The sequence below is a fragment of the Hydra viridissima genome, unplaced genomic scaffold, assembly GCF_058129835.1.
Source record: "Hydra viridissima isolate aposymbiotic clone 2 unplaced genomic scaffold, HvirCarnegie_v1 scaffold_5, whole genome shotgun sequence".
Taxonomy (NCBI): domain Eukaryota; kingdom Metazoa; phylum Cnidaria; class Hydrozoa; order Anthoathecata; family Hydridae; genus Hydra; species Hydra viridissima.
This window is the reverse complement of record NW_028324304.1, coordinates 883,335-907,406: the sequence shown is the minus strand read 5'-3', so window position 1 is coordinate 907,406 and position 24,072 is coordinate 883,335. Positions and strand designations below refer to the sequence as shown.

Here is a 24,072-nt window from a genome sequence, read left to right as displayed (position 1 = left end):
ATTTTCAGAAAAGTTCATTTTTCTCCGCTTTATAACATCATAACCATTAGGCTTAGCTGCTTTAGCCTTAGCGAGGTCCTTGACATTAGAAAAGCACCAGTTGGAATTTTATTTTTGCTAAAAATAAAGGCTAACAAATGCAACAGAAATATCTATCTTGCAAGGAACTCGTTCATAATTGAAAAACAAATACAAAGTCAGCTACTTAGTTAGTTAGTTAGTTAGTTAGTTAGTTAGTTAGTTAGTTAGTTAGTTAGTTAGTTAGTTAGTTAGTTAGTTAGTTAGTTAGTTAGTTAGTTAGTTAGTTAGTTAGTTAGTTAGTTAGTTAGTTAGTTAGTCAGTTAGTTAGTTAGTCTCTCAGTGAGTTAGTTGGTTAGTTAGTTAGTTAGTTAGTTAGTTAGTTAGTTAGTTAGTTAGTTAGTTAGTTAGTTAGTTAGTTAGTTAGTTAGTTAGTTAGTTAGTTAGTTAGTTAGTTAGTTAGTTAGTTAGTTAGTTAGTTAGTTAGTTAGTTAGTTAGTCAGTTAGTTAGTTAGTTAGTTAGTTAGTTAGTTAGTTAGTTAGTTAGTCTCTCAGTGAGTTAGTTGGTTAGTTAGTTAGTTAGTTAGTTAGTTAGTTAGTTAGTTAGTTAGTTAGTTAGTTAGTTAGTTAGTTAGTTAGTTAGTTAGTTAGTTAGTTAGTTAGTTAGTTAGTTAGTTAGTTAGTTAGTTAGTTAGTTAGTTAGTTAGTTAGTTAGTTAGTTAGTTAGTCTCTCAGTGAGTTAGTTGGTTAGTTAGTTAGTTAGTTAGTTAGTTAGTTAGTTAGTTAGTTAGTTAGTTAGTTAGTTAGTTAGTTAGTTAGTTAGTTAGTTAGTTAGTTAGTTAGTTAGTTAGTTAGTTAGTTAGTTAAATAGTTAGTTAGTTAGTCAGTTAGTTAGTTAGTTAGTTAGTTAGTTAGTTAGTTAGTTAGTTAGTCTCTCAGTGAGTTAGTTGGTTAGTTAGTTAGTTAGTTAGTTAGTTAGTTAGTTAGTTAGTTAGTTAGTTAGTTAGTTAGTTAGTCTCTCAGTGAGTTAGTTGGTTAGTTAGTTAGTTAGTTAGTTAGTTAGTTAGTTAGTTAGTTAGTTAGTTAGTTAGTTAGTTGGTTAGTTAGTTAGTTAGTTAGTCAATCAGTTAGTTAGTTAGTTAGTTAGTTAGTCAGTCAGTTAGTTAGTTAGTCAGTCAGTCAGTTAGTTGGTTAGTCAGTCAGTTAGTTAGTCATTCAGTTAGTTAGTTTGTATCTTAGTTAGTTTGTTAGGTACTAAGTTAGGCAGATACGTGAAAAATGACGATAGATGACGATAAATGAGGACAATAATTAAAATGTAGCTACTTTGTAAAATCTTATTACTTTAACTAAAGTTTTAGTACTTTGTTAAAATAGCATGAGAACTAACGCTACCCCACAAGCTTTTTAAAGTTCTTTTTTAAGGTTTCAGCAACCCATCCGACGTTGCGAGAAACACCTGATAGTTACTGTGAAAAAAGGTATTGGCCAACAACTCGACTGTCGCGTTTTATTCTTTCCGGGGTTTTAGGGACGGGTCATTTAGAAAACAAAATGTAAAAGAACTAGAGCGTCGTAACTTTGTTATATGTTGAGTTTTGTGCCCGTCGCAAGTTTGACGTGTTTTAATTGAAGGAATGTTTAGTTCTAGCTTTACGTTTTTTTCCTTTAATGTAAAATAAAGGGTTGTCTGCGCATGCTGTGATTTTTGTTTCGACTTTGTCAAGTGTTATGACTTTGATCATTTGCTTTATTTCGAAGTGTCTCAAGAGTGTGTCAGCTTGGAGTATGTATGAGTTTTCGACAGCGGACGTCTTTGTCTTTACCCCTCTTGTTTGTTAGACATGACGTGCAATGACCCGTTCACTTCTTTTCGTTGACGTTTTTTTTCGCATTTCAAAAAACTACTGACCAAGAGAACGTGCGCAGAAGAAAAATGACAAGGTAAAACCAACAACAAAAAACCATGCAATTAAGGATTACACACAGACAAACACGCAAGTGTAAAAAACGGAAATTTTTTTTTTTTTTTTTTTTTTTCGTGCTGCCGCTTTTTTGTTTGTTTTTTTTTGTTTTGTTTTGTTTTTGTTGCTGCTGCTGATGCTAATGCCGTCACTGCTGCTTAACCTCGCTCTTTGTTTTTTTCTCCGCTAAATATACTTTTTTGCTGAAATCCTAAGGGAGCTAAATTCTTACGGAGGCGCTTAAATCTTCTTTGTTATTTTCCTACAGCCTATAGATGGTCGCCAATCTGGGCACGTGCGTGTTCACTTTTTATTCAAGTTACGTTGGATCCTTTCAAAACTTGGAATCTTGAACATGCACGTGACCTGTGAGGTAACCGAACTGTTTTTTCTCCCTCAGGTTATAACTTAAAACGTTTCAAAGATGGCGTGTAAACCCCACCATGTATTTTTTTGTAACGGGATGCGTGTGCTCTTTTTATCCCCTAACAGCTTTAAAAAGAGATTTTGAACCCCCCTCCCCTCCCTTCCTTACACACACACACACACACACACACACACACACACACTTCTTTATATTCTCCTTAGTGTGTTTAAGCTCATGCCGTCATGTTTTTAACAGATGTGTGGCTATGAAAATAGCCTTTATTTTTTATCTTGTGTTCAGAGTACCGTTTATTTGGCTGCTGGTTTTGGAACCTTTTCGTTCTTCTTGGGAAGCAAAACGGCTTGTATGTTTGGCAGCACACCGCCACTGGCTATAGTAACACCTGACAACAACTTGTTCAACTCTTCGTCATTGCGAACAGCTAACTGTAAGTGTCGAGGAATGATTCTAGCTTTCTTATTGTCACGAGCAGCGTTACCGGCCAACTCCAAAATTTCGGCGGAGAGATACTCCAAAACAGCAGCTAAATAGACAGGTGCGCCTGAACCGATGCGATTGGCGTAGTGTCCTTTGCGCAAAAATCGGTGAACACGACCGACTGGAAACTGAAGTCCGGCTCTGAACGATCGAGTCTTTGCCTTGGCTTTAGCTTTTCCTCCTTTTCCACGTCCTGACATTTTAATTTCTTACACTGAGAAACAACGAGAGACAACCTAGAGATATTTGTGCGCGCTTTGAAATCAACTTACAAAATTCCTTTTTCTTATCAAAAACATTTGGTCTCGAACTGCACTTTTTTTAACGAATAGAAAAACTCCGTCAAACAATGCGCAAATTAGTTAATCTTTGAAGAACCAATGAGCTTGCGAGAAACAGAAATGTTCTCGAATTGGAGACCACAACTGCGCTTTATATAGGAAGTGATTCGGTTGCTTGTAATTTCAAATTTCAATTCTCTAAAACTCGTCGACATGTCTGACGCTCCAAAGGCCGGAGGAAAACAAGCGCCCAAGGTGGCCAAAAAGGGGGAAAAACGCGCTGGTAAGAAAGGCGGCAAGATCGCTGGTACTGGAGACAAAAAGCGCAAGAGAAAGAGGCGAGAATCCTACGCCATTTACATTTACAACGTCTTGAAGCAAGTTCACCCTGATGTTGGTGTTTCTTCCAAAGCGATGAGCATCATGAATTCTTTCGTCAACGACATTTTTGAAAGAATCGCTTCAGAAGCTTCACGACTAGCCCTCCAAAACAAGAAATCAACCATCTCTTCGCGTGAAATTCAAACAGCTGTGCGCCTCTTACTTCCCGGTGAGTTGGCCAAACACGCAGTGAGCGAAGGCACCAAGGCTGTTACTAAGTACACCAGCAGTAAATAGATGGAGCGCTATCTAAACGGCTATTTTCATAGCCACACATCTTGTAAAAGCATTGTACGCATTAGAACGCCTTAAATTGTAGTAGAGAGAAAGTACTTAAAATGCAATAGCTAGGCAGCCATTGTTTGCTCGTTTTAAATTGCGACACCGCGTCTAAAGAGCGAGCGCTTTTCTAGACTTGCTTTTTTTGATGTTTAAACGTATAGCTTTTGCATCCACTTTGGATACAAAAAGTTATTACAGTAGGTAAACGCGTGAGAAAATCTTTCAACAACTACTTGAGCGCCACCTTTTTGCTTTTGATCAAAACCTTAGCCCTTATGACCCACCCATCGTTATTATTTGCTGCTACTACCACACTTTTGCTCCTTTTTTCTTTTTTCTTTTTTTTTTTTTTTTTCAAATGTATTGCGCGCATCTTTAGGAAATCAGACTTAAAGCAGCGCTTTAGATAAAAATCACCTTTCTAGCCCGATGATGGTGAGCAAAACACTTTATGTGTCAAGCGTCTACTCTAAACACTCAGTTAAACTATGCCTCGCTAAAAAACATTACTTAGAAATCAATTCAATTGCTTTTCATTTCGATTGAAACAAACTGAAACTGGTAAACTAAACCGTTTTTACACACCCCCTCTGCTTATCGCGGTGCAGCGTTCAAGTTCTAGATTGCCTATTAACGTTTAAAACAGATGTGTGGCTATAAAAATAGCCGTTTTTGATTGCTGAGGTGTTCCCCTTTTAACCACCAAAGCCGTACAATGTGCGACCTTGTCTTTTTAATGCGTAGACAACGTCCATAGCGGTGACTGTCTTTCTCTTGGCATGCTCTGTGTATGTTACAGCGTCGCGAATAACGTTTTCCAAAAAGACTTTTAGAACGCCTCGAGTCTCCTCGTAGATAAGTCCAGAGATACGCTTAACACCACCGCGACGAGCTAGACGACGTATGGCGGGCTTTGTGATTCCTTGGATGTTATCACGTAAAATCTTGCGATGACGCTTTGCGCCTCCTTTTCCAAGTCCTTTTCCTCCTTTACCGCGACCAGACATGATTAAAATTGTTTGAAGTTCAATTACTGTCTTTTTGCGTTTCTTTTTGTTTTTATTATGCGCTGGAAGCGCGACTTTTACCCTACATAGATGGAAACATCTTCGTCAAACAACCAATCGCAACGGTCCTTCGTCAAAAAGCCATCTGAACCAAAAAAACAAAAAAAAAAAAAACCAAAACAAACTGCCTTGTTTTTAACGCGCGTTTTCGCATTTAACGCTTTTATCCGTTCGCAAACAGAGCAGAAAAGTTTCTTTTCGGAATTCCACTACGTCGACCTGTCTTTGAAGTGTTTAAAAAAGCAGAAATTGTAGAGGCGAGACAAACGCGCTCTCTTTTCCCGTAGCCAAAAAACACGCCTACGTGGCCTTAATGCCTTATTTTGCATTTGTACTTGAACCAATCAAAGAGCACTTTCTTAGCACCAATCAGAATGCAGCTTTAAGTCGCGGCAAAGTCTAAAAATGTCAACAAAACGCGTTAAATTGAAAAACTTCAAAAGTTCAACTTAAACTGATAAGTGTAAGCGTAACTTACAATGGCCCGCACAAAACAAACAGCTAGAAAATCTACCGGCGGTAAAGCACCGAGAAAGCAGCTGGCAACAAAAGCAGCAAGAAAGAGTGCCCCGGCTACCGGCGGAGTAAAGAAACCCCACAGATACCGACCCGGTACCGTAGCTTTGAGAGAGATCCGAAGATACCAAAAATCGACAGAGCTCCTAATCAGAAAACTACCCTTCCAGCGATTGGTTCGCGAAATAGCTCAAGATTTCAAGACTGACTTGCGTTTCCAAAGCACCGCCGTCATGGCCTTACAAGAAGCTTCAGAAGCCTACTTAGTGGGTCTCTTCGAAGATACCAACTTGTGCGCCATCCATGCAAAGCGTGTCACTATTATGCCAAAAGACATTCAGTTGGCGAGAAGAATCAGAGGAGAGCGAGCTTAAAAAATGGTGCTTCTAAACAAAACGGCTATTTTCATAGCCACAAATCTGTTAAAAACGTTGTCGGCTTAGTGCCTTAAAACAAAACAAAACAAAAAAAAAAAACAACAAACAAACAAACACAAAGTAAACAAGTTCTACGCCTGGAACTTTGTTTTTAGAAAGATGTGTGGCTATGAAAATAGCCGTTTGACAAAAAGCGGGGTAGGTTAGGTTATTTCTTTTCCACTTTTGCGATGGTTTTCTTGGCTGCAGCTTTCTTCTTAGGTGTCGCTTTCACTTTCTTTACTGCGGGCTTTTTAGCAACCGGTTTCTGGGCGCTCTTTTTTGCGGGAGTCACTTTTTTCTTAGGAGTAGCTTTTTTCACTTTCTCTTTTTGTGCGACTTTTTTCACTGACGCAGCTTTCTTTTTTGGCGTGCTCTTCTTTTCAGCAGGCTTCTTTACTTCTTTGGCTTCTTTTTTGTGCTTCTTGGCGACTGCAGCAGGCTTCTTTAACGGTTTGGGCTTAGCTGCAATTCTAAAAGAACCCGACGCGCCAGTTCCTTTCACTTGTACGAGCTCGCCAGCAACCACCATGCGCTTTAAATTAATCTTGACTTGCGAATCGACGTTTTCACCCACCTTGTTGTTGGCCTTGACGTGCTTGGCGATAGCTTGTCTTGACGACCCTTTGCGTTCTTTAAGCGAATTAATAGCATCGACAATCATCGCCTTGTAGGGAGCATGATCAGCAGGCTTTTTAGGCGCAGACTTCTTTGTGGCCTTTTTCGGAGATGCAGCTTCAGTCATTTTTTTTTTGTCGTGTTTCAGAGAAACGTTGCGTTCGTTTTTATAAAACTTCTAGATGTTTAGATGTTTTTATTTTTCAAGCGGAGTTTTATGCGGACTGTCGAGGAGACTTTTTTTTTTTTTTTTTTGCTCCACCGTCAGACTGCAAAGTGTGTTTTCGTGTTGACAGGCAAACCTCCACAGCTCGCGTCTCTCGCTCTCTTAAAGCTTCATTAGTTTTGAAATCTTCTAAAGAATAGTGACGCTTTGTAAATTGCGGCGTTTCGGTGCCACAGCATGTTAGAAGCGAAAGGTATCGCATCAAAACATCGAAAAAATAGTCTTTAAAAGCAATCGAGTGCGCGCATGGCCAAATAACATCAGCGCTACTTACTCTGGACAAAGCAGCTTAATTTCATCAAGAAACTGAACCATATGGCTTCCCAAAAAAGCTTATGCCAATCTCTTCTAAGCATTTGGTACCATACAAACTCAATAGAGGCGAAGGGCACAAACACGCGCGATTGCTGGAATATTTAATGCGTTAGCAACGCGTACTAACGACGATTTTTAGTTCAGACCAATTCTTTTTCTAAACACAGAGACACAACAAAGAACATTCCATGAAAAAGGAACACTATGTTGTGCTTATTCGTGTTCGTTAACAAAAACGATCGAAGGCTAAAACTGCGATAACGCAGTCAACATATATAAAGTCGCGGACACTAGAAAAAAAGGAAAAACTTAGCAACCTGAAAGTTCTGGACATCGTAAAAAAAAAAAATAAATAAAAAATAAAATTCATTATGGAAGGTAACGGTAAAAAAACGTTTGAGGAGATAAGAGAATGAGTGACGAATGCACAATACGGGGTCCATTCGGTTCTTCGTCTTCATAGTCATCGTTCGAGCGAAGCTTGGTGTTTTCTTTACAATTGTGCAGTCTTGGGAAGGCATGCAACTTTTGTTCAAGTTCATAAAGGCAAAACTGAATTAGAATATGGCGATTTTAAAAGATGCTCTACATTTCCGTTTGCTTTTCAAAGTGCAAATTTCGCTTTTGATTTCATGCGCTCATAACTGGCATTTCAAAAATGACACTTTAACACTCGTGAAAAGTGAATTTGGCGGCTTTTGCATGATGCAAAGTTATTAAAATCGCGCGAGGCATCAGTTATAAGGTGTTCACAACCGAAGTTATTGCAGATCAATTCCATCTCTCGTTTTTTCATTTTCAGAAAAGTTCATTTTTCTCCGCTTTATAACATCATAACCATTAGGCTTAGCTGCTTTAGCCTTAGCGAGGTCCTTGACATTAGAAAAGCACCAGTTGGAATTTTATTTTTGCTAAAAATAAAGGCTAACAAATGCAACAGAAATATCTATCTTGCAAGGAACTCGTTCATAATTGAAAAACAAATACAAAGTCAGCTACTTAGTTAGTTAGTTAGTTAGTTAGTTAGTTAGTTAGTTAGTTAGTTAGTTAGTTAGTTAGTTAGTTAGTTAGTTAGTTAGTTAGTTAGTTAGTTAGTTAGTTAGTTAGTTAGTTAGTTAGTTAGTTAGTTAGTTAGTTAGTTAGTTAGTTAGTTAGTCTCTCAGTGAGTTAGTTGGTTAGTTAGTTAGTTAGTTAGTTAGTTAGTTAGTTAGTTAGTTAGTTAGTTAGTTAGTTAGTTAGTTAGTTAGTCTCTCAGTGAGTTAGTTGGTTAGTTAGTTAGTTAGTTAGTTAGTTAGTTAGTTAGTTAGTTAGTTAGTTAGTTAGTCAGTTAGTTAGTTAGTTAGTTAGTTAGTTAGTTAGTTAGTTAGTTAGTCTCTCAGTGAGTTAGTTGGTTAGTTAGTTAGTTAGTTAGTTAGTTAGTTAGTTAGTTAGTTAGTTAGTTAGTTAGTTAGTTAGTTAGTTAGTTAGTTAGTTAGTTAGTTAGTTAGTTAGTTAGTTAGTTAGTTAGTTAGTTAGTCTCTCAGTGAGTTAGTTGGTTAGTTAGTTAGTTAGTTAGTTAGTTAGTTAGTTAGTTAGTTAGTTAGTTAGTTAGTTAGTTAGTTAGTTAGTTAGTTAGTTAGTTAGTTAGTTAGTTAGTTAGTTAGTTAGTTAGTTAGTTAGTTAGTTAGTTAGTTAGTTAGTTAGTCAGTTAGTTAGTTAGTTAGTTAGTTAGTTAGTTAGTTAGTTAGTCTCTCAGTGAGTTAGTTGGTTAGTTAGTTAGTTAGTTAGTTAGTTAGTTAGTTAGTTAGTTAGTTAGTTAGTCTCTCAGTGAGTTAGTTGGTTAGTTAGTTAGTTAGTTAGTTAGTTAGTTAGTTAGTTAGTTAGTTAGTTAGTTAGTCTCTCAGTGAGTTAGTTGGTTAGTTAGTTAGTTAGTTAGTTAGTTAGTTAGTTAGTTAGTTAGTTAGTTAGTTAGTTAGTTAGTTAGTTAGTTAGTTAGTTAGTTGGTTAGTTAGTTAGTTAGTTAGTCAATCAGTTAGTTAGTTAGTTAGTTAGTTAGTCAGTCAGTTAGTTAGTTAGTCAGTCAGTCAGTTAGTTGGTTAGTCAGTCAGTTAGTTAGTCATTCAGTTAGTTAGTTTGTATCTTAGTTAGTTTGTTAGGTACTAAGTTAGGCAGATACGTGAAAAATGACGATAGATGACGATAAATGAGGACAATAATTAAAATGTAGCTACTTTGTAAAATCTTATTACTTTAACTAAAGTTTTAGTACTTTGTTAAAATAGCATGAGAACTAACGCTACCCCACAAGCTTTTTAAAGTTCTTTTTTAAGGTTTCAGCAACCCATCCGACGTTGCGAGAAACACCTGATAGTTACTGTGAAAAAAGGTATTGGCCAACAACTCGACTGTCGCGTTTTATTCTTTCCGGGGTTTTAGGGACGGGTCATTTAGAAAACAAAATGTAAAAGAACTAGAGCGTCGTAACTTTGTTATATGTTGAGTTTTGTGCCCGTCGCAAGTTTGACGTGTTTTAATTGAAGGAATGTTTAGTTCTAGCTTTACGTTTTTTTCCTTTAATGTAAAATAAAGGGTTGTCTGCGCATGCTGTGATTTTTGTTTCGACTTTGTCAAGTGTTATGACTTTGATCATTTGCTTTATTTCGAAGTGTCTCAAGAGTGTGTCAGCTTGGAGTATGTATGAGTTTTCGACAGCGGACGTCTTTGTCTTTACCCCTCTTGTTTGTTAGACATGACGTGCAATGACCCGTTCACTTCTTTTCGTTGACGTTTTTTTTCGCATTTCAAAAAACTACTGACCAAGAGAACGTGCGCAGAAGAAAAATGACAAGGTAAAACCAACAACAAAAAACCATGCAATTAAGGATTACACACAGACAAACACGCAAGTGTAAAAAACGGAAATTTTTTTTTTTTTTTTTTTTTTTCGTGCTGCCGCTTTTTTGTTTGTTTTTTTTTGTTTTGTTTTGTTTTTGTTGCTGCTGCTGATGCTAATGCCGTCACTGCTGCTTAACCTCGCTCTTTGTTTTTTTCTCCGCTAAATATACTTTTTTGCTGAAATCCTAAGGGAGCTAAATTCTTACGGAGGCGCTTAAATCTTCTTTGTTATTTTCCTACAGCCTATAGATGGTCGCCAATCTGGGCACGTGCGTGTTCACTTTTTATTCAAGTTACGTTGGATCCTTTCAAAACTTGGAATCTTGAACATGCACGTGACCTGTGAGGTAACCGAACTGTTTTTTCTCCCTCAGGTTATAACTTAAAACGTTTCAAAGATGGCGTGTAAACCCCACCATGTATTTTTTTGTAACGGGATGCGTGTGCTCTTTTTATCCCCTAACAGCTTTAAAAAGAGATTTTGAACCCCCCTCCCCTCCCTTCCTTACACACACACACACACACACACACACACACACACTTCTTTATATTCTCCTTAGTGTGTTTAAGCTCATGCCGTCATGTTTTTAACAGATGTGTGGCTATGAAAATAGCCTTTATTTTTTATCTTGTGTTCAGAGTACCGTTTATTTGGCTGCTGGTTTTGGAACCTTTTCGTTCTTCTTGGGAAGCAAAACGGCTTGTATGTTTGGCAGCACACCGCCACTGGCTATAGTAACACCTGACAACAACTTGTTCAACTCTTCGTCATTGCGAACAGCTAACTGTAAGTGTCGAGGAATGATTCTAGCTTTCTTATTGTCACGAGCAGCGTTACCGGCCAACTCCAAAATTTCGGCGGAGAGATACTCCAAAACAGCAGCTAAATAGACAGGTGCGCCTGAACCGATGCGATTGGCGTAGTGTCCTTTGCGCAAAAATCGGTGAACACGACCGACTGGAAACTGAAGTCCGGCTCTGAACGATCGAGTCTTTGCCTTGGCTTTAGCTTTTCCTCCTTTTCCACGTCCTGACATTTTAATTTCTTACACTGAGAAACAACGAGAGACAACCTAGAGATATTTGTGCGCGCTTTGAAATCAACTTACAAAATTCCTTTTTCTTATCAAAAACATTTGGTCTCGAACTGCACTTTTTTTAACGAATAGAAAAACTCCGTCAAACAATGCGCAAATTAGTTAATCTTTGAAGAACCAATGAGCTTGCGAGAAACAGAAATGTTCTCGAATTGGAGACCACAACTGCGCTTTATATAGGAAGTGATTCGGTTGCTTGTAATTTCAAATTTCAATTCTCTAAAACTCGTCGACATGTCTGACGCTCCAAAGGCCGGAGGAAAACAAGCGCCCAAGGTGGCCAAAAAGGGGGAAAAACGCGCTGGTAAGAAAGGCGGCAAGATCGCTGGTACTGGAGACAAAAAGCGCAAGAGAAAGAGGCGAGAATCCTACGCCATTTACATTTACAACGTCTTGAAGCAAGTTCACCCTGATGTTGGTGTTTCTTCCAAAGCGATGAGCATCATGAATTCTTTCGTCAACGACATTTTTGAAAGAATCGCTTCAGAAGCTTCACGACTAGCCCTCCAAAACAAGAAATCAACCATCTCTTCGCGTGAAATTCAAACAGCTGTGCGCCTCTTACTTCCCGGTGAGTTGGCCAAACACGCAGTGAGCGAAGGCACCAAGGCTGTTACTAAGTACACCAGCAGTAAATAGATGGAGCGCTATCTAAACGGCTATTTTCATAGCCACACATCTTGTAAAAGCATTGTACGCATTAGAACGCCTTAAATTGTAGTAGAGAGAAAGTACTTAAAATGCAATAGCTAGGCAGCCATTGTTTGCTCGTTTTAAATTGCGACACCGCGTCTAAAGAGCGAGCGCTTTTCTAGACTTGCTTTTTTTGATGTTTAAACGTATAGCTTTTGCATCCACTTTGGATACAAAAAGTTATTACAGTAGGTAAACGCGTGAGAAAATCTTTCAACAACTACTTGAGCGCCACCTTTTTGCTTTTGATCAAAACCTTAGCCCTTATGACCCACCCATCGTTATTATTTGCTGCTACTACCACACTTTTGCTCCTTTTTTCTTTTTTCTTTTTTTTTTTTTTTTTCAAATGTATTGCGCGCATCTTTAGGAAATCAGACTTAAAGCAGCGCTTTAGATAAAAATCACCTTTCTAGCCCGATGATGGTGAGCAAAACACTTTATGTGTCAAGCGTCTACTCTAAACACTCAGTTAAACTATGCCTCGCTAAAAAACATTACTTAGAAATCAATTCAATTGCTTTTCATTTCGATTGAAACAAACTGAAACTGGTAAACTAAACCGTTTTTACACACCCCCTCTGCTTATCGCGGTGCAGCGTTCAAGTTCTAGATTGCCTATTAACGTTTAAAACAGATGTGTGGCTATAAAAATAGCCGTTTTTGATTGCTGAGGTGTTCCCCTTTTAACCACCAAAGCCGTACAATGTGCGACCTTGTCTTTTTAATGCGTAGACAACGTCCATAGCGGTGACTGTCTTTCTCTTGGCATGCTCTGTGTATGTTACAGCGTCGCGAATAACGTTTTCCAAAAAGACTTTTAGAACGCCTCGAGTCTCCTCGTAGATAAGTCCAGAGATACGCTTAACACCACCGCGACGAGCTAGACGACGTATGGCGGGCTTTGTGATTCCTTGGATGTTATCACGTAAAATCTTGCGATGACGCTTTGCGCCTCCTTTTCCAAGTCCTTTTCCTCCTTTACCGCGACCAGACATGATTAAAATTGTTTGAAGTTCAATTACTGTCTTTTTGCGTTTCTTTTTGTTTTTATTATGCGCTGGAAGCGCGACTTTTACCCTACATAGATGGAAACATCTTCGTCAAACAACCAATCGCAACGGTCCTTCGTCAAAAAGCCATCTGAACCAAAAAAACAAAAAAAAAAAAAACCAAAACAAACTGCCTTGTTTTTAACGCGCGTTTTCGCATTTAACGCTTTTATCCGTTCGCAAACAGAGCAGAAAAGTTTCTTTTCGGAATTCCACTACGTCGACCTGTCTTTGAAGTGTTTAAAAAAGCAGAAATTGTAGAGGCGAGACAAACGCGCTCTCTTTTCCCGTAGCCAAAAAACACGCCTACGTGGCCTTAATGCCTTATTTTGCATTTGTACTTGAACCAATCAAAGAGCACTTTCTTAGCACCAATCAGAATGCAGCTTTAAGTCGCGGCAAAGTCTAAAAATGTCAACAAAACGCGTTAAATTGAAAAACTTCAAAAGTTCAACTTAAACTGATAAGTGTAAGCGTAACTTACAATGGCCCGCACAAAACAAACAGCTAGAAAATCTACCGGCGGTAAAGCACCGAGAAAGCAGCTGGCAACAAAAGCAGCAAGAAAGAGTGCCCCGGCTACCGGCGGAGTAAAGAAACCCCACAGATACCGACCCGGTACCGTAGCTTTGAGAGAGATCCGAAGATACCAAAAATCGACAGAGCTCCTAATCAGAAAACTACCCTTCCAGCGATTGGTTCGCGAAATAGCTCAAGATTTCAAGACTGACTTGCGTTTCCAAAGCACCGCCGTCATGGCCTTACAAGAAGCTTCAGAAGCCTACTTAGTGGGTCTCTTCGAAGATACCAACTTGTGCGCCATCCATGCAAAGCGTGTCACTATTATGCCAAAAGACATTCAGTTGGCGAGAAGAATCAGAGGAGAGCGAGCTTAAAAAATGGTGCTTCTAAACAAAACGGCTATTTTCATAGCCACAAATCTGTTAAAAACGTTGTCGGCTTAGTGCCTTAAAACAAAACAAAACAAAAAAAAAAAACAACAAACAAACAAACACAAAGTAAACAAGTTCTACGCCTGGAACTTTGTTTTTAGAAAGATGTGTGGCTATGAAAATAGCCGTTTGACAAAAAGCGGGGTAGGTTAGGTTATTTCTTTTCCACTTTTGCGATGGTTTTCTTGGCTGCAGCTTTCTTCTTAGGTGTCGCTTTCACTTTCTTTACTGCGGGCTTTTTAGCAACCGGTTTCTGGGCGCTCTTTTTTGCGGGAGTCACTTTTTTCTTAGGAGTAGCTTTTTTCACTTTCTCTTTTTGTGCGACTTTTTTCACTGACGCAGCTTTCTTTTTTGGCGTGCTCTTCTTTTCAGCAGGCTTCTTTACTTCTTTGGCTTCTTTTTTGTGCTTCTTGGCGACTGCAGCAGGCTTCTTTAACGGTTTGGGCTTAGCTGCAATTCTAAAAGAACCCGACGCGCCAGTTCCTTTCACTTGTACGAGCTCGCCAGCAACCACCATGCGCTTTAAATTAATCTTGACTTGCGAATCGACGTTTTCACCCACCTTGTTGTTGGCCTTGACGTGCTTGGCGATAGCTTGTCTTGACGACCCTTTGCGTTCTTTAAGCGAATTAATAGCATCGACAATCATCGCCTTGTAGGGAGCATGATCAGCAGGCTTTTTAGGCGCAGACTTCTTTGTGGCCTTTTTCGGAGATGCAGCTTCAGTCATTTTTTTTTTGTCGTGTTTCAGAGAAACGTTGCGTTCGTTTTTATAAAACTTCTAGATGTTTAGATGTTTTTATTTTTCAAGCGGAGTTTTATGCGGACTGTCGAGGAGACTTTTTTTTTTTTTTTTTTGCTCCACCGTCAGACTGCAAAGTGTGTTTTCGTGTTGACAGGCAAACCTCCACAGCTCGCGTCTCTCGCTCTCTTAAAGCTTCATTAGTTTTGAAATCTTCTAAAGAATAGTGACGCTTTGTAAATTGCGGCGTTTCGGTGCCACAGCATGTTAGAAGCGAAAGGTATCGCATCAAAACATCGAAAAAATAGTCTTTAAAAGCAATCGAGTGCGCGCATGGCCAAATAACATCAGCGCTACTTACTCTGGACAAAGCAGCTTAATTTCATCAAGAAACTGAACCATATGGCTTCCCAAAAAAGCTTATGCCAATCTCTTCTAAGCATTTGGTACCATACAAACTCAATAGAGGCGAAGGGCACAAACACGCGCGATTGCTGGAATATTTAATGCGTTAGCAACGCGTACTAACGACGATTTTTAGTTCAGACCAATTCTTTTTCTAAACACAGAGACACAACAAAGAACATTCCATGAAAAAGGAACACTATGTTGTGCTTATTCGTGTTCGTTAACAAAAACGATCGAAGGCTAAAACTGCGATAACGCAGTCAACATATATAAAGTCGCGGACACTAGAAAAAAAGGAAAAACTTAGCAACCTGAAAGTTCTGGACATCGTAAAAAAAAAAAATAAATAAAAAATAAAATTCATTATGGAAGGTAACGGTAAAAAAACGTTTGAGGAGATAAGAGAATGAGTGACGAATGCACAATACGGGGTCCATTCGGTTCTTCGTCTTCATAGTCATCGTTCGAGCGAAGCTTGGTGTTTTCTTTACAATTGTGCAGTCTTGGGAAGGCATGCAACTTTTGTTCAAGTTCATAAAGGCAAAACTGAATTAGAATATGGCGATTTTAAAAGATGCTCTACATTTCCGTTTGCTTTTCAAAGTGCAAATTTCGCTTTTGATTTCATGCGCTCATAACTGGCATTTCAAAAATGACACTTTAACACTCGTGAAAAGTGAATTTGGCGGCTTTTGCATGATGCAAAGTTATTAAAATCGCGCGAGGCATCAGTTATAAGGTGTTCACAACCGAAGTTATTGCAGATCAATTCCATCTCTCGTTTTTTCATTTTCAGAAAAGTTCATTTTTCTCCGCTTTATAACATCATAACCATTAGGCTTAGCTGCTTTAGCCTTAGCGAGGTCCTTGACATTAGAAAAGCACCAGTTGGAATTTTATTTTTGCTAAAAATAAAGGCTAACAAATGCAACAGAAATATCTATCTTGCAAGGAACTCGTTCATAATTGAAAAACAAATACAAAGTCAGCTACTTAGTTAGTTAGTTAGTTAGTTAGTTAGTTAGTTAGTTAGTTAGTTAGTTAGTTAGTTAGTTAGTTAGTTAGTTAGTTAGTTAGTTAGTTAGTTAGTTAGTTAGTTAGTTAGTTAGTTAGTTAGTTAGTTAGTTAGTTAGTTAGTTAGTTAGTCTCTCAGTGAGTTAGTTGGTTAGTTAGTTAGTTAGTTAGTTAGTTAGTTAGTTAGTTAGTTAGTTAGTTAGTTAGTTAGTTAGTTAGTTAGTCTCTCAGTGAGTTAGTTGGTTAGTTAGTTAGTTAGTTAGTTAGTTAGTTAGTTAGTTAGTTAGTTAGTTAGTTAGTCAGTTAGTTAGTTAGTTAGTTAGTTAGTTAGTTAGTTAGTTAGTTAGTCTCTCAGTGAGTTAGTTGGTTAGTTAGTTAGTTAGTTAGTTAGTTAGTTAGTTAGTTAGTTAGTTAGTTAGTTAGTTAGTTAGTTAGTTAGTTAGTTAGTTAGTTAGTTAGTTAGTTAGTTAGTTAGTTAGTTAGTTAGTTAGTCTCTCAGTGAGTTAGTTGGTTAGTTAGTTAGTTAGTTAGTTAGTTAGTTAGTTAGTTAGTTAGTTAGTTAGTTAGTTAGTTAGTTAGTTAGTTAGTTAGTTAGTTAGTTAGTTAGTTAGTTAGTTAGTTAGTTAGTTAGTTAGTTAGTTAGTTAGTTAGTTAGTTAGTCAGTTAGTTAGTTAGTTAGTTAGTTAGTTAGTTAGTTAGTTAGTCTCTCAGTGAGTTAGTTGGTTAGTTAGTTAGTTAGTTAGTTAGTTAGTTAGTTAGTTAGTTAGTTAGTTAGTCTCTCAGTGAGTTAGTTGGTTAGTTAGTTAGTTAGTTAGTTAGTTAGTTAGTTAGTTAGTTAGTTAGTTAGTTAGTCTCTCAGTGAGTTAGTTGGTTAGTTAGTTAGTTAGTTAGTTAGTTAGTTAGTTAGTTAGTTAGTTAGTTAGTTAGTTAGTTAGTTAGTTAGTTAGTTAGTTAGTTGGTTAGTTAGTTAGTTAGTTAGTCAATCAGTTAGTTAGTTAGTTAGTTAGTTAGTCAGTCAGTTAGTTAGTTAGTCAGTCAGTCAGTTAGTTGGTTAGTCAGTCAGTTAGTTAGTCATTCAGTTAGTTAGTTTGTATCTTAGTTAGTTTGTTAGGTACTAAGTTAGGCAGATACGTGAAAAATGACGATAGATGACGATAAATGAGGACAATAATTAAAATGTAGCTACTTTGTAAAATCTTATTACTTTAACTAAAGTTTTAGTACTTTGTTAAAATAGCATGAGAACTAACGCTACCCCACAAGCTTTTTAAAGTTCTTTTTTAAGGTTTCAGCAACCCATCCGACGTTGCGAGAAACACCTGATAGTTACTGTGAAAAAAGGTATTGGCCAACAACTCGACTGTCGCGTTTTATTCTTTCCGGGGTTTTAGGGACGGGTCATTTAGAAAACAAAATGTAAAAGAACTAGAGCGTCGTAACTTTGTTATATGTTGAGTTTTGTGCCCGTCGCAAGTTTGACGTGTTTTAATTGAAGGAATGTTTAGTTCTAGCTTTACGTTTTTTTCCTTTAATGTAAAATAAAGGGTTGTCTGCGCATGCTGTGATTTTTGTTTCGACTTTGTCAAGTGTTATGACTTTGATCATTTGCTTTATTTCGAAGTGTCTCAAGAGTGTGTCAGCTTGGAGTATGTATGAGTTTTCGACAGCGGACGTCTTTGTCTTTACCCCTCTTGTTTGTTAGACATGACGTGCAATGACCCGTTCACTTCTTTTCGTTGACGTTTTTTTTCGCATTTCAAAAAACTACTGACCAAGAGAACGTGCGCAGAAGAAAAATGACAAGGTAAAACCAACAACAAAAAACCATGCAATTAAGGATTACACACAGACAAACACGCAAGTGTAAAAAACGGAAATTTTTTTTTTTTTTTTTTTTTTTCGTGCTGCCGCTTTTTTGTTTGTTTTTTTTTGTTTTGTTTTGTTTTTGTTGCTGCTGCTGATGCTAATGCCGTCACTGCTGCTTAACCTCGCTCTTTGTTTTTTTCTCCGCTAAATATACTTTTTTGCTGAAATCCTAAGGGAGCTAAATTCTTACGGAGGCGCTTAAATCTTCTTTGTTATTTTCCTACAGCCTATAGATGGTCGCCAATCTGGGCACGTGCGTGTTCACTTTTTATTCAAGTTACGTTGGATCCTTTCAAAACTTGGAATCTTGAACATGCACGTGACCTGTGAGGTAACCGAACTGTTTTTTCTCCCTCAGGTTATAACTTAAAACGTTTCAAAGATGGCGTGTAAACCCCACCATGTATTTTTTTGTAACGGGATGCGTGTGCTCTTTTTATCCCCTAACAGCTTTAAAAAGAGATTTTGAACCCCCCTCCCCTCCCTTCCTTACACACACACACACACACACACACACACACACACTTCTTTATATTCTCCTTAGTGTGTTTAAGCTCATGCCGTCATGTTTTTAACAGATGTGTGGCTATGAAAATAGCCTTTATTTTTTATCTTGTGTTCAGAGTACCGTTTATTTGGCTGCTGGTTTTGGAACCTTTTCGTTCTTCTTGGGAAGCAAAACGGCTTGTATGTTTGGCAGCACACCGCCACTGGCTATAGTAACACCTGACAACAACTTGTTCAACTCTTCGTCATTGCGAACAGCTAACTGTAAGTGTCGAGGAATGATTCTAGCTTTCTTATTGTCACGAGCAGCGTTACCGGCCAACTCCAAAATTTCGGCGGAGAGATACTCCAAAACAGCAGCTAAATAGACAGGTGCGCCTGAACCGATGCGATTGGCGTAGTGTCCTTTGCGCAAAAATCGGTGAACACGACCGACTGGAAACTGAAGTCCGGCTCTGAACGATCGAGTCTTTGCCTTGGCTTTAGCTTTTCCTCCTTTTCCACGTCCTGACATTTTAATTTCTTACACTGAGAAACAACGAGAGACAACCTAGAGATATTTGTGCGCGCTTTGAAATCAACTTACAAAATTCCTTTTTCTTATCAAAAACATTTGGTCTCGAACTGCACTTTTTTTAACGAATAGAAAAACTCCGTCAAACAATGCGCAAATTAGTTAATCTTTGAAGAACCAATGAGCTTGCGAGAAACAGAAATGTTCTCGAATTGGAGACCACAACTGCGCTTTATATAGGAAGTGATTCGGTTGCTTGTAATTTCAAATTTCAATTCTCTAAAACTCGTCGACATGTCTGACGCTCCAAAGGCCGGAGGAAAACAAGCGCCCAAGGTGGCCAAAAAGGGGGAAAAACGCGCTGGTAAGAAAGGCGGCAAGATCGCTGGTACTGGAGACAAAAAGCGCAAGAGAAAGAGGCGAGAATCCTACGCCATTTACATTTACAACGTCTTGAAGCAAGTTCACCCTGATGTTGGTGTTTCTTCCAAAGCGATGAGCATCATGAATTCTTTCGTCAACGACATTTTTGAAAGAATCGCTTCAGAAGCTTCACGACTAGCCCTCCAAAACAAGAAATCAACCATCTCTTCGCGTGAAATTCAAACAGCTGTGCGCCTCTTACTTCCCGGTGAGTTGGCCAAACACGCAGTGAGCGAAGGCACCAAGGCTGTTACTAAGTACACCAGCAGTAAATAGATGGAGCGCTATCTAAACGGCTATTTTCATAGCCACACATCTTGTAAAAGCATTGTACGCATTAGAACGCCTTAAATTGTAGTAGAGAGAAAGTACTTAAAATGCAATAGCTAGGCAGCCATTGTTTGCTCGTTTTAAATTGCGACACCGCGTCTAAAGAGCGAGCGCTTTTCTAGACTTGCTTTTTTTGATGTTTAAACGTATAGCTTTTGCATCCACTTTGGATACAAAAAGTTATTACAGTAGGTAAACGCGTGAGAAAATCTTTCAACAACTACTTGAGCGCCACCTTTTTGCTTTTGATCAAAACCTTAGCCCTTATGACCCACCCATCGTTATTATTTGCTGCTACTACCACACTTTTGCTCCTTTTTTCTTTTTTCTTTTTTTTTTTTTTTTTCAAATGTATTGCGCGCATCTTTAGGAAATCAGACTTAAAGCAGCGCTTTAGATAAAAATCACCTTTCTAGCCCGATGATGGTGAGCAAAACACTTTATGTGTCAAGCGTCTACTCTAAACACTCAGTTAAACTATGCCTCGCTAAAAAACATTACTTAGAAATCAATTCAATTGCTTTTCATTTCGATTGAAACAAACTGAAACTGGTAAACTAAACCGTTTTTACACACCCCCTCTGCTTATCGCGGTGCAGCGTTCAAGTTCTAGATTGCCTATTAACGTTTAAAACAGATGTGTGGCTATAAAAATAGCCGTTTTTGATTGCTGAGGTGTTCCCCTTTTAACCACCAAAGCCGTACAATGTGCGACCTTGTCTTTTTAATGCGTAGACAACGTCCATAGCGGTGACTGTCTTTCTCTTGGCATGCTCTGTGTATGTTACAGCGTCGCGAATAACGTTTTCCAAAAAGACTTTTAGAACGCCTCGAGTCTCCTCGTAGATAAGTCCAGAGATACGCTTAACACCACCGCGACGAGCTAGACGACGTATGGCGGGCTTTGTGATTCCTTGGATGTTATCACGTAAAATCTTGCGATGACGCTTTGCGCCTCCTTTTCCAAGTCCTTTTCCTCCTTTACCGCGACCAGACATGATTAAAATTGTTTGAAGTTCAATTACTGTCTTTTTGCGTTTCTTTTTGTTTTTATTATGCGCTGGAAGCGCGACTTTTACCCTACATAGATGGAAACATCTTCGTCAAACAACCAATCGCAACGGTCCTTCGTCAAAAAGCCATCTGAACCAAAAAAACAAAAAAAAAAAAAACCAAAACAAACTGCCTTGTTTTTAACGCGCGTTTTCGCATTTAACGCTTTTATCCGTTCGCAAACAGAGCAGAAAAGTTTCTTTTCGGAATTCCACTACGTCGACCTGTCTTTGAAGTGTTTAAAAAAGCAGAAATTGTAGAGGCGAGACAAACGCGCTCTCTTTTCCCGTAGCCAAAAAACACGCCTACGTGGCCTTAATGCCTTATTTTGCATTTGTACTTGAACCAATCAAAGAGCACTTTCTTAGCACCAATCAGAATGCAGCTTTAAGTCGCGGCAAAGTCTAAAAATGTCAACAAAACGCGTTAAATTGAAAAACTTCAAAAGTTCAACTTAAACTGATAAGTGTAAGCGTAACTTACAATGGCCCGCACAAAACAAACAGCTAGAAAATCTACCGGCGGTAAAGCACCGAGAAAGCAGCTGGCAACAAAAGCAGCAAGAAAGAGTGCCCCGGCTACCGGCGGAGTAAAGAAACCCCACAGATACCGACCCGGTACCGTAGCTTTGAGAGAGATCCGAAGATACCAAAAATCGACAGAGCTCCTAATCAGAAAACTACCCTTCCAGCGATTGGTTCGCGAAATAGCTCAAGATTTCAAGACTGACTTGCGTTTCCAAAGCACCGCCGTCATGGCCTTACAAGAAGCTTCAGAAGCCTACTTAGTGGGTCTCTTCGAAGATACCAACTTGTGCGCCATCCATGCAAAGCGTGTCACTATTATGCCAAAAGACATTCAGTTGGCGAGAAGAATCAGAGGAGAGCGAGCTTAAAAAATGGTGCTTCTAAACAAAACGGCTATTTTCATAGCCACAAATCTGTTAAAAACGTTGTCGGCTTAGTGCCTTAAAACAAAACAAAACAAAAAAAAAAAACAACAAACAAACAAACACAAAGTAAACAAGTTCTACGCCTGGAACTTTGTTTTTAGAAAGATGTGTGGCTATGAAAATAGCCGTTTGACAAAAAGCGGGGTAGGTTAGGTTATTTCTTTTCCACTTTTGCGATGGTTTTCTTGGCTGCAGCTTTCTTCTTAGGTGTCGCTTTCACTTTCTTTACTGCGGGCTTTTTAGCAACCGGTTTCTGGGCGCTCTTTTTTGCGGGAGTCACTTTTTTCTTAGGAGTAGCTTTTTTCACTTTCTCTTTTTGTGCGACTTTTTTCACTGACGCAGCTTTCTTTTTTGGCGTGCTCTTCTTTTCAGCAGGCTTCTTTACTTCTTTGGCTTCTTTTTTGTGCTTCTTGGCGACTGCAGCAGGCTTCTTTAACGGTTTGGGCTTAGCTGCAATTCTAAAAGAACCCGACGCGCCAGTTCCTTTCACTTGTACGAGCTCGCCAGCAACCACCATGCGCTTTAAATTAATCTTGACTTGCGAATCGACGTTTTCACCCACCTTGTTGTTGGCCTTGACGTGCTTGGCGATAGCTTGTCTTGACGACCCTTTGCGTTCTTTAAGCGAATTAATAGCATCGACAATCATCGCCTTGTAGGGAGCATGATCAGCAGGCTTTTTAGGCGCAGACTTCTTTGTGGCCTTTTTCGGAGATGCAGCTTCAGTCATTTTTTTTTTGTCGTGTTTCAGAGAAACGTTGCGTTCGTTTTTATAAAACTTCTAGATGTTTAGATGTTTTTATTTTTCAAGCGGAGTTTTATGCGGACTGTCGAGGAGACTTTTTTTTTTTTTTTTTTGCTCCACCGTCAGACTGCAAAGTGTGTTTTCGTGTTGACAGGCAAACCTCCACAGCTCGCGTCTCTCGCTCTCTTAAAGCTTCATTAGTTTTGAAATCTTCTAAAGAATAGTGACGCTTTGTAAATTGCGGCGTTTCGGTGCCACAGCATGTTAGAAGCGAAAGGTATCGCATCAAAACATCGAAAAAATAGTCTTTAAAAGCAATCGAGTGCGCGCATGGCCAAATAACATCAGCGCTACTTACTCTGGACAAAGCAGCTTAATTTCATCAAGAAACTGAACCATATGGCTTCCCAAAAAAGCTTATGCCAATCTCTTCTAAGCATTTGGTACCATACAAACTCAATAGAGGCGAAGGGCACAAACACGCGCGATTGCTGGAATATTTAATGCGTTAGCAACGCGTACTAACGACGATTTTTAGTTCAGACCAATTCTTTTTCTAAACACAGAGACACAACAAAGAACATTCCATGAAAAAGGAACACTATGTTGTGCTTATTCGTGTTCGTTAACAAAAACGATCGAAGGCTAAAACTGCGATAACGCAGTCAACATATATAAAGTCGCGGACACTAGAAAAAAAGGAAAAACTTAGCAACCTGAAAGTTCTGGACATCGTAAAAAAAAAAAATAAATAAAAAATAAAATTCATTATGGAAGGTAACGGTAAAAAAACGTTTGAGGAGATAAGAGAATGAGTGACGAATGCACAATACGGGGTCCATTCGGTTCTTCGTCTTCATAGTCATCGTTCGAGCGAAGCTTGGTGTTTTCTTTACAATTGTGCAGTCTTGGGAAGGCATGCAACTTTTGTTCAAGTTCATAAAGGCAAAACTGAATTAGAATATGGCGATTTTAAAAGATGCTCTACATTTCCGTTTGCTTTTCAAAGTGCAAATTTCGCTTTTGATTTCATGCGCTCATAACTGGCATTTCAAAAATGACACTTTAACACTCGTGAAAAGTGAATTTGGCGGCTTTTGCATGATGCAAAGTTATTAAAATCGCGCGAGGCATCAGTTATAAGGTGTTCACAACCGAAGTTATTGCAGATCAATTCCATCTCTCGTTTTTTCATTTTCAGAAAAGTTCATTTTTCTCCGCTTTATAACATCATAACCATTAGGCTTAGCTGCTTTAGCCTTAGCGAGGTCCTTGACATTAGAAAAGCACCAGTTGGAATTTTATTTTTGCTAAAAATAAAGGCTAACAAATGCAACAGAAATATCTATCTTGCAAGGAACTCGTTCATAATTGAAAAACAAATACAAAGTCAGCTACTTAGTTAGTTAGTTAGTTAGTTAGTTAGTTAGTTAGTTAGTTAGTTAGTTAGTTAGTTAGTTAGTTAGTTAGTTAGTTAGTTAGTTAGTTAGTTAGTTAGTTAGTTAGTTAGTTAGTTAGTTAGTTAGTTAGTTAGTTAGTTAGTTAGTTAGTTAGTTAGTCTCTCAGTGAGTTAGTTGGTTAGTTAGTTAGTTAGTTAGTTAGTTAGTTAGTTAGTTAGTTAGTTAGTTAGTTAGTTAGTTAGTTAGTTAGTTAGTTAGTTAGTTAGTTAGTTAGTTAGTTAGTTAGTTAGTTAGTTAGTTAGTTAGTTAGTTAGTTAGTTAGTTAGTCAGTTAGTTAGTTAGTTAGTTAGTTAGTTAGTTAGTTAGTTAGTTAGTCTCTCAGTGAGTTAGTTGGTTAGTTAGTTAGTTAGTTAGTTAGTTAGTTAGTTAGTTAGTTAGTTAGTTAGTTAGTCTCTCAGTGAGTTAGTTGGTTAGTTAGTTAGTTAGTTAGTTAGTTAGTT

At 38.4% G+C, this 24,072-nt stretch overlaps 6 protein-coding genes and 3 pseudogenes across 6 annotated transcripts; 6 read left to right on the top strand and 3 right to left on the bottom strand.

Annotated features, from left to right (window-relative positions):
• Positions 1-2,657: 2,657 nt before the first annotated feature.
• LOC149887710 (histone H2A, orphon) lies at positions 2,658-3,047 on the bottom strand. The gene has a single exon (XM_090088835.1). It carries the CDS (start codon positions 3,045-3,047, stop codon positions 2,658-2,660), a length of 390 nt encoding a protein of 129 aa, XP_089944961.1.
• Positions 3,048-3,341: 294 nt separating this feature from the next.
• Positions 3,342-3,746, top strand: LOC149887709 (late histone H2B.L4 pseudogene; annotated as a pseudogene).
• A 1,591-nt stretch (positions 3,747-5,337) lies between these two features.
• Positions 5,338-5,748, top strand: LOC149887708 (histone H3). Its single transcript, XM_090088834.1, has one exon. The coding sequence runs from the start codon at positions 5,338-5,340 to the stop codon at positions 5,746-5,748; it is 411 nt and encodes a 136-aa protein (XP_089944960.1).
• A 4,722-nt stretch (positions 5,749-10,470) lies between these two features.
• Positions 10,471-10,860, bottom strand: LOC149887707 (histone H2A, orphon). Its single transcript, XM_090088833.1, has one exon. The coding sequence runs from the start codon at positions 10,858-10,860 to the stop codon at positions 10,471-10,473; it is 390 nt and encodes a 129-aa protein (XP_089944959.1).
• Positions 10,861-11,154: 294 nt separating this feature from the next.
• LOC149887706 (late histone H2B.L4 pseudogene) lies at positions 11,155-11,559 on the top strand (annotated as a pseudogene).
• Positions 11,560-13,150: 1,591 nt separating this feature from the next.
• LOC149887705 (histone H3) lies at positions 13,151-13,561 on the top strand. Its single transcript, XM_090088832.1, has one exon. It carries the CDS (start codon positions 13,151-13,153, stop codon positions 13,559-13,561), a length of 411 nt encoding a protein of 136 aa, XP_089944958.1.
• Positions 13,562-18,279: 4,718 nt separating this feature from the next.
• Positions 18,280-18,669, bottom strand: LOC149887704 (histone H2A, orphon). The gene has a single exon (XM_090088831.1). The coding sequence runs from the start codon at positions 18,667-18,669 to the stop codon at positions 18,280-18,282; it is 390 nt and encodes a 129-aa protein (XP_089944957.1).
• Positions 18,670-18,963: 294 nt separating this feature from the next.
• LOC149887703 (late histone H2B.L4 pseudogene) lies at positions 18,964-19,368 on the top strand (annotated as a pseudogene).
• Positions 19,369-20,959: 1,591 nt separating this feature from the next.
• Positions 20,960-21,370, top strand: LOC149887702 (histone H3). The gene has a single exon (XM_090088830.1). It carries the CDS (start codon positions 20,960-20,962, stop codon positions 21,368-21,370), a length of 411 nt encoding a protein of 136 aa, XP_089944956.1.
• Positions 21,371-24,072: the final 2,702 nt, after the last annotated feature.